The following is a 9,170-nucleotide window of genomic DNA, read 5'->3' as shown; positions in this document are numbered from 1 at the left end:
CGCATGGCTAATTTGCCCTGAGTCTGGCTGGCTGGCTTGTTTTAACTGATATATTGCCAGATTTTGATGCTGTTTTTCATGCTGACTGCTACCTCAGGTCATCCTAATAATTTCAGTAAGGCTACTCAGAGACTGCAGTGCTACAGTCTGGCTAGCTGCAGTTATATGATTGAATTTTTACTGCTAAGTGCAGCATAGCCTGCCCAACTTATTTGATTTAGCAGGTGTCTTATTGGCATTTAAAATATTTTGCATATGGTTATATTGCATCCTGAGGGAAGAAAAACAAAACAAAACACCACAAAACAGTTTATTAGTAAGACTTTTTGCTGTTCTGCTAAAATATGGCAATTAAAAAGACAATTTATGTTGCAGAGACTTGACCTTTACTTTCCAGGACTGTAAAATAAAACCCCAACCCTCACACTTTCTGCATCTGGTTGACATTTGAATAAAACTGCCAGAGTGCAAACAAATTTTGAGAAAACATCTCCAGCAAACTTTGCATTGACTCTAAAAATATCCTTGGCTAACTTACTTTTTGAGGCCATATGTTGAAATAAAGAAATCCTGAAACTTCACTAGAATTTATTGCAACAAGAGATTTGCCAAACTACTTAAGACACACGGGAAGATTATAGTGAAGTATATTAGTTGCTGACTTGACAATTTGCTATGCTCACTGCTTGCATAGTGAATTCTTGATATTCATGATGAGAGGTGATCCAACTTTCTAGTACATTTTAGCAAGAGACCTGCCAAATGTCTACTGGCCTATTAAATGCTGGAAAACCAAAGGTCAGCCTTGTTTATGAGCCACAGCAAAGCAGCTACAAATGGCACACCAACATTCCTCATGACTTTTTTTTTCTTCCTTTTTTTTTTAATGAAAAATCTTAGCACAGGATTGGATCTGGATGGGTTTGGACTAGTTTTGAGTTAAAGTCTCTCTTAAGTCTCTCTAGGTCTGCCCTCATATCCCCTGGCCACAAAACTGGAGGCTGCAGAGGAGGCAGTTCTATTTCACAGAGATGTGTTTCTTCTTGTTTCATCAAATGACCACCAGGACTGTGTGGTCCTGTTTGCAGAGGTGTGGGCCAAATTGTGCCCCCTTGGTACATCCCTAACCAGCAGGCAGAGCCTCCAACCACAGAGCGCTAAACTGCCCTTCTTTTACAGTTTATTCCTCTCCCTTCCTGGGAGCTCATCCCTTCAGGTGCCAGGGCGAAAAGGATTGTAAGTGGGGAACTCTGTTCCACCCTGTGCTCAATCCAAAGCTGTCTGTCTGTGTGAACCCTTCCTTTGGAGACTCTGGACTGCCTGTCAGACTTTCAGTGACTGTGTCAGAAGTGACAGTTCTGCTCTCTTCACCTGAACTGCTTTTGGTATCATTCCAGTTTAGTAGGACAGAAGGTTATCCTGGTACGATAAGCAAGTCTTCCTATAAAGACACTAAACTTTGCCCTCCTTGCCAAAGCAAACATTCTCACACATGCAGTGGTATTTCTGTCACGTTCAATAAAATTTTGTTCCATATCATGCTATAGTGAATACGTTACTTCAACATTTCTTACCTTCTTATAATATGTATTTATTGTATTTATTTGGCAGACATACAGGGATAATGGAAGATGCCTCCTCTGACTCTGTACCTACAAATCTGTTAGGCGGCAATTAAATAGTTGTTTAAAACAGAACAAAAATACCCCAAAACCCCCAGAAAACCAAAACCCAAACTGAAAAACTTGTTTGCTTAAAACATTCCAAAGTACAATCAGTTTAGAAAGGTCTATGTCATGAATAAAAATCTTACCCAGGTTTATTTTGGTGTTAAGGTTTAGTTAAACGCTATTTACAAGAGACAGAGGGAGTCATATACATATATATAAAATCCACATATTAAAAAAAAAACCTGCAAAAGAAATGGTAGTAAATGGTGGTGGGTACAGATTCAATAGCATGGGAAAAGGTGATGTCTTCGTGGGTGTGGGGTTTTTTTGTTTGTTTGTTTGTTTTGTTTGTTTTATGAATATCTTCCCCTATTACAACTCCCTGCTTCCCGCAGTTGAAATGTCAACATCTTCGCTGTGGCAAATACACGGTAACTTGCTGAAGAGAGCCCCTCCGATCCAGTCTGATCCTGGGCACAGGGACCGGAGAAGGCAGGGAAGGAGAGGGCAGGGAAGGGGCCGGCGGGCGGGGCGCGGGCAGCGGCAATTTGTTTCAGATTAAACGGTAACATCTCTGACCTAACAAGCGGCGGGGATCGCCCGCGTTTGTCATTGCAATCTGCCCTCGACGGCGCGGAGAGAGGGCAGGATCAAAGCATTCCTCCGGGGAAATTGCGCCCGGAGTTGCCGTTTGGTTAGCCTGCCCTAACCTCGCTAATAAATTTCCCCGGGAGAAGGGAGGGCTGCGGAGGCCAGGCGCGGGGGACTGCGGCACTTGCACCTGCACCTGCCCGCAGAGCCGTGATGCAAAGCAGGACCGAGTGCCGCTAGCCTTCGGGAGAGGCGAGCGTGCAGCGCCCCGGGGCTGCTTCTCGGCCCTTCGGGAAAGGGCTCTGCTGCAAGAGGCGCAGCCCCCGCCGCAGCCTGCGAGGCCTGAGGACCCATCCCCGGCCCTCATCGGGGTCCGGCACACCCCACCCCGCCTTGGGCAGAGCGGCTCACGGAGGTGGGCAAGGACGAGGGTGCGCGGAAGAGGCTCTGAAGGAGCCCCCGAACACTTCAGCAGCCCTGGCCGCGGAACCCAGCCTCGGGCCTCGGGTCCCGCAGGCACCAGGGCGGGCGCAAGGGCGGGGAGTTGTGCTGGGTACGCTGAGCGGGACAGGTGGATGCGCAGCTGCGCATCGCGGGCTTCAAAGGCTCCCCTCGCGTGGAAATCAGCGCCTTTCCCAGCACGGCACGGCCTCATCTGCACATCTCAGCTCACAGAGGGCACGGCTGACACCGCGGACCAAGGCGGAGGACCGAGCGGGAGAGGCAGTGCCGTAGACTGCCTTCCGCCTTCTCCCGCATCTTCCAGACGGGAGAGACAGGAGTGGCTGGAGAGGAGCTCAAAAGCGCTGCGGAGCCGAGCGCAAACAACGGGAGCAGAAGAAAGTTACACAAACACGCTTTAAAATCGTGGCTGGGTTTCACAGCTCCCTGTGGATAAAATAAACAAGAGGCGAACTGTTTTGTAATTTACTCCAGCGGACCGCAGAATCGTACTTTGTAATTTGGTGTCGGTTTACAGACAAAGGCGACTTCTGTTTCCTAACCTAGCAGGTCCTTTGTCATGCTTTTGCCTTTTAAGAGGGACCCCAAGGGGGAAAGTGGAATTCCTTGGGTATTTGCCTTTTAGTCATGCTTGTAAGTCAAACAGTAGCCGGGCTCTCTTTTGAGATGAATAATACCTGCCGTCGGGGGATGCTCTTCCTTCTCCCTGGTCTCCGGACGGTGCCGCCCGGAGAGGACAAACCTCCCCAGGGACAAACCCTCCCTCCTTCCTCGCGGGTACCCGCAGCCTGCGGGGCGAAGGGAAGGGCTGGTGCCCTGTCCAGGCTGCAGCGGAGCTGGGAGCTCCGGGCTCCGGGTCCTCGCCGGCTCACGCAGCTCCCGCCTGAGCTGCCCGCCCGCGCCACTGACCGAGGTGGCCTTTGTCCCGAGGGCCTACAAGGGCAGCGTTTTTCCGAACCGAACCGGCGGCCGGCAGCTGATCCGTCTGCCTATCGTGAGTGGATGCCCGTGATTATAATACACATGAATACTGTCCGTATTTGTTACACACACGCACTTCTCAAGGAAAGGGCAAAACATTTCCCCTTTTTAGGAAACTAATTTCGGCCATATGTTCTGCATATCGTTAGATTTCGATCAGTACACACTGGTGGGAAAAAACCAGTGTTCACCCGCATGCTTTTATTATTTTTCTTTCTGGTCAAAAACCGTTTAAATTCACCATTTTTTTTTTTTCTCTGCTCGGTGCCAAAAGCGGCCGAGGTATACGAGGTATATTCTGACCATTTCTGCTTCTTGGGAATTCCTATTTTCAATGTAAAAAGCACGCAGCTCTAGCCTCTCCACGGTACGACTGAGACTTTAGACTTTGTGGATCATAAGTTCGATCACTTTCTGACTGGGGAGACCACTGACATTACCCAGCTCCCAAAGAGCAGCCTCCGTCGGGGGGGGGGAGGGACGGTAATAAAGTTATTTAGGGGAAATAAAGTTATTTAGGGGAAATAAAGTTACTTAGGGGAAATAAAGTGACTTAGGAGAAAAACCTCAGTGGTCGGTGGAAAACGTTCCCTCTGAAGGGAGGGAACGCTAAAAAGTAGACGTGTATTTTCCCTCGCCTTAATTCCCGAAAGGAAAGGATCCCGCTGCATTTTCAGAAAAAAACCCAAAACATCGCGACGCGTACCTTCCACCAGCGGGTCAAGCAACGGAAACGACCGCAAACGAGAAGCGCGGTGGCTGTTTGAGGCTTTTAAACCCTGGCCCCCGGCCCGCTCCTCGGGTACAGGGACGCCGCTCGCCTGCGGAGCGGGTTTCTTAGCTGTCATCATCACAAGCGCCACCGTCTTTTTCCCCTTCCTTTCCTCTCCCGCTCCTTTTTCTCCCCAAATTGAGATCTCACCACCTCGTCGCCCACTCCCGTCCCCGCTCCGCGCCCGCCCGCACCCACGAGCGGGCGGCGGGCACGCGCGCGGAGGGCGGGGCCGCGGCCGCGCCGGCCAATCGGGGCGGCGGCGCGAGGCGGGCGGCCAATGGGCGGCGCGGGCGGCGGGCGCTGATATCGCGGCGGGCGCTGCTCCGGGGCGGGCTCAGCTCGGTGCCATCCTCGACCCCGGTGCGGCCAGCGCGCACCCACAGCCCCGCGCCGCCCCGTCCCGGCTGTCCGGGAGCCTAAAGCCTCAGGTGCGGGGACTGGGAGTTCCTTGTCTCCGGCCGGTCTGGGGCAGCGGCGCCTTGCGAACTGCGAGGAGCTGAGGGGCCGCGAGCTTCCTGCACCACCTGCCTTTGGTAAGTGCAGCGTGCAGAAGCAAGGACAGGCAGGTCGTGTGGGAGCAGGTGGGGATCTGAAGATGCAGCCTCCGCAGAGAGCTTTAGGAGCTCATACTGCCTTTGGTCGCTGGAGCGGACAGCGGCGATGTGTGAAGTCCAGCTGTCCTCTGCCTGTCTCCTAAGTTTGAACGCAGCTGGCAGGAGGGTTCTCGGGATCCCGTAATAGCAGGACCCTGTTAAGACTGGACAGAGACGTAAGGCTGCAGCGCGGGGCATTGCCCTGGGACGCCTCCTCCGGCATCCTTCGCTGTAGGAGACGCACTCCTGCCTGCGGTGGGCTACTGCAGTTCCCCGCAAGCCGAGGCGGGAGGGAGGGAGGAAGGGAGAGGGAGAGAGGGAGGCGTCCGTCGTGGCTAAACTGGGCTCCGCGTGGAGCAAGAGACCCGAGCTGACGGTAAGGGGGAAGACGAGATCCCAGGCGGGCTCTGCCGCGACTTCCCGACCGGGGCGCATCTCGGCGGGGCTGCTGGCGAGCACCTCGGAAGCCGGGCGTGCTCCGGCTGCCGCTCCGCCGCGGGGGCGGGAGGCTGACCCCTCTCTTGCAGTTGCGCCGCCGAGGAGCCATGGCTGAAGAACGCACCGGCGCTGACTGGGAGATCGACGTGGAGAGCCTGGAAGGGGAACCGGACGAGACACCCGGCGCTCCTCGAAGCAGCACGGGCCCGGAGGAGGAAGAGGAGGAGGAGGAGGAAGGCGAGGAGGCGGCGGAGGCTCCGCGGCGGGGAGAACCGCGGAAGCTGAGCCGCACGCCCAAGTGCGCCCGGTGCCGCAACCACGGCGTGGTGTCGTGCCTGAAGGGACACAAGCGGTTCTGCCGCTGGCGCGACTGCCAGTGCGCCAACTGCCTGCTGGTGGTGGAGCGGCAGCGCGTCATGGCCGCCCAGGTGGCGCTCCGACGGCAGCAGGCCACCGAGGTGAGGGGCACGGGACGCGGCGGGACGGGACGGGGCGCGGCGGGACGGGCGGCCCCGGTCTGACGGAGCCATCCGATCGCTCTCTTAGGACAAGAAGGGGCTGACGGGGAAGCAGGCAAGTCTGGAGCGCAAAGCCGTCTACCAGAGGCATGTCCGAACTCCCAGCCTCCTGGCCAAGAGCATCCTGGAAGGTAAGAGCATCTCCTGCCCCTCCACGGCATCCCTTAGCCCCGCGGCACCGCTGGCAGTGGGGAAACCCCGCTCTGCCCCGGGAAGAGCCGCACCTCCCGTCCGAGGCTCGTGAAACATACTTCCTTTCCCGAAATATGGTTAAAGCGCGCCCCGCTACCAGCGCAGGGCGATGGGGGCTCCTGCCCTTCGAGGCTGGAATCGATGTGGCAGAATTTCAGTTCCTTGCCCTCTCGGCCCAAAATAATGCCTGAAATGCTGGCAACGGTAGTTTGAAATCTGAGAATTACTGTTACAAGCCGGCAGTCTTGCGTGGCCATCCAGCAGCATTTTGCAGTGCGGGGTAATTTATTCACAGGGTAGTATATTCGCGGGCATTTTAACCAGCAAACAAGGAAATTGATTAATTTCTTCTTTTTATCTGAATGCCCAACACAGCAGTACCGTTTGTGATATTATCTGTAAGATCTGCAGAATAAGGCGCTTAACTTTTTCACTGTTGAAAGTACGAACTGTGGAAGAATGACATTTTTAAAGATCGGTATTTTAGTGAAAGGGTGTGTTTGTTTCCCCACACCCCTTTGGGATTGTTCACATATTTATTCCTGTGTTTGCTTTAGTTACTTTCCAAGCCATATCCCTATAAATAATGGTACTTCTCAATTGAATTTTATTTTCTGAAATAGAAAGCTCTTTTCCTTGCCTGTTCAAGCTCAATTAATATTAGTCCTTTTAGAAACCTCTAATTTACATCTACAGCTCGTTCTTTTGAAAAATCTTCTGTATTCTTTCCTCTAATTTATCTTAACTGTCTTTTTCTTTTCTCCTAGTTCTCCTTGGGATTTTCTGCCATCTCTAGCAATGTGTACATAGTGATTCATCTTTAAAAAAGACACCAGCTGTAGTTATAGGTATTTTGGAAAAGGGGAAATGTGTATGAGAGGAATGGGGTGAAAACAGGTAAAATCCTGTTCTATGTGAATAGTTCCATTAATTCAATGGAATTACTTGTCTGGGCAGAGCAAACAGGATCGGACCCTATCTGTTATATAAAATAAAGTCAGGTAGCTTGGTAATCAAATACACTGGACTGAATTTCTATGTTTTATTGAGATTCTAGTTCAGAAGAAATAAGACATTTGAATGCTTTCCATATGTGTTAAAAGTGAATGGTTATCTCCTTAAGCCTCATAATGGAATACCAGTCAAAATACACAGTAGGGCTTTGCCACTTTTTTTTTTTTTCTTCTCCCTCCTCAATCTGTTTGTCTGGAACTGCTTTTTAAAAAAACTACTAATCAGCTAGCTTTGAGGGATAGTACACATGTCAAAAAAGCAGAGCTTGCTTATCTGTACCGAGGAACTGAATGTGCCTGATTGCTAAGCCTCTGTGTCACGGTGACTTCTGTAGGAGCTGATGGTGACCAGAGTCTGTGGCAAGAACACAGTGCTTGGTGGGACTGGCTCATGGAGTTGTTGTACAAACACAGCTTTAATGTTTTTCTTAAGTGGCTTAATTCCTAATGCTGCTTTGTTATTTTAGGTTACCGTCCTATTCCTTCAGATTCTTACCTGGGAGGGAATTCACCCTTGCCACCTCCTGTAAGTGACAGGATGAGAAAGAGACGGGCTTTTGCTGATAAAGAGTTGGAGAACATTATGCTAGAGAGAGAGTATAAAGAGAGAGATATGATGGAAGCTACACAAGCAGCTGCCCTTTTTCTCCCTAACCGTATGGTGCGTGGAGCTGAATACAATTCATATAAAACAGCCTTCAACACTACTCAAGTTGATAATCCAAACAAGGAATTTTCCAATTTTTTACCCACCTGCCTTGATCTAACGATGCAGTATTCAGGACCTAGCAACATGGAACTAATTTCTTCGAATGTCAGTGTAGCTACTACCTACAGGCAGTATCCCCTGTCTTCTAGGTTCTTAGTGTGGCCAAAATGTGGCCCCATTAGTGATGCTCTCCTCTACCAGCAATGCCTGTTAAATGCTACTGCTGTTCAAGCTCTCAAACCTGGGACAGGTTGGGATGCCAAAGTCTCACAAAGTCAGGACTGTCCAAATACTGAGCATGACATCATGCCTCCAAAACTGGAAAATTCATTTGTTCTGACTCACACGCGAGACATTCAGCAGTCACGTAATGAAATACTGTGCCTTCATCAGGAAGCTCGTGAGAGGTCAGCTTTCTCTCCCCCAAAAAGGACTTTCTCCCAAATTTCTGATAAGAGTTCTCTGTCTCCTCAGGAGCAGGCATTAAGCAAGATCAGCAAAAACAGTACCAAGCCCACTGCACCGCTCAAGTACAGTGCATTTCAGTCACTGTTCCATCAGACATTTCCTGACACTCCAACAGCAGAGTTAAGAATGTCATTTGTGAAGGAGACTTTTGAAGATGCTTCTAAGAAATACAGGGAGTGTGCTGTTAAAGAGAACCAAAAATACAAGTTTACTGGAGACAAATGTGCGAAAGACTTCATTGGGGCAAAACAGGCCACAACAAAACTTTCAACAACCGAGCCATTGTCATTTTCAGTTGAATCCATCCTTAAGCGACCTTCTTCTGCTGTTACTAATGTCTCTGAATGAATAAACTTTACCTTCAGAGTAGAGTTTTTAAGCTTTGCTTTCTGCAGAATTGTTCCTGCCTGCCTTATGTCTTAAAAGATTTTTAAAGAGGAATTTCTGCAGTAAATGGTAATGCTTTCTTTTATTTCAAAATGAGGTACATAAATATGCATGTTTTCTGAAAAGCAAATTTAATTTTAAAAAATTGATACTGCATGTACAGACTGTAAAGTGCTTTTATTTTAAGCAGACCTTCATACCACTCAATAAAATGCGTTTACTTACAAGGACAGACTGATCTTTCTTGTGTCTCTAGCATCTTGTGGGCAAGTATGCCTTACTTTCAAAGTACGGTTTTTATTTTATCTGTCTTTATAAATGTACTTACTACTTAAGTTCCTGGGGCAAGCAGTCATTTGTCCTTTGAACCTCC

General features: G+C 50.1%; 1 protein-coding gene across 1 annotated transcript; it reads left to right on the top strand.

Annotated features, from left to right (window-relative positions):
• The first annotated feature begins 5,617 nt into the window (after window positions 1-5,617).
• DMRT2 (doublesex and mab-3 related transcription factor 2) lies at window positions 5,618-8,758 on the top strand. Its single transcript, XM_062513688.1, has 3 exons — window positions 5,618-5,968; window positions 6,057-6,159; window positions 7,701-8,758. Exons 1-3 carry the CDS (start codon window positions 5,618-5,620, stop codon window positions 8,756-8,758), a joined length of 1,512 nt encoding a protein of 503 aa, XP_062369672.1.
• The last annotated feature ends 412 nt before the right edge of the window (window positions 8,759-9,170 follow it).

This window comes from Cinclus cinclus, chromosome Z, assembly GCF_963662255.1.
Source record: "Cinclus cinclus chromosome Z, bCinCin1.1, whole genome shotgun sequence".
NCBI classification, from domain to species: domain Eukaryota; kingdom Metazoa; phylum Chordata; class Aves; order Passeriformes; family Cinclidae; genus Cinclus; species Cinclus cinclus.
Note: the sequence above shows the minus strand (reverse complement) of the source record. Positions and strands in the feature narration are given on the sequence as shown.

What these genes read in the sequence shown, in the direction of transcription:
- DMRT2 (XM_062513688.1), top strand. Translation starts at nt 5,618, where the DNA reads ATGGCTGAAGAACGCACCGGCGCTGACTGGGAGATCGACGTGGAGAGC. An exon ending in GACGGCAGCAGGCCACCGAG is followed by an intron (nt 5,969 to 6,056) that starts GTGAGGGGCACG and finishes TCGCTCTCTTAG; the next exon opens with GACAAGAAGGGGCTGACGGG. An exon ending in GGCCAAGAGCATCCTGGAAG is followed by an intron (nt 6,160 to 7,700) that starts GTAAGAGCATCT and finishes TTGTTATTTTAG; the next exon opens with GTTACCGTCCTATTCCTTCA.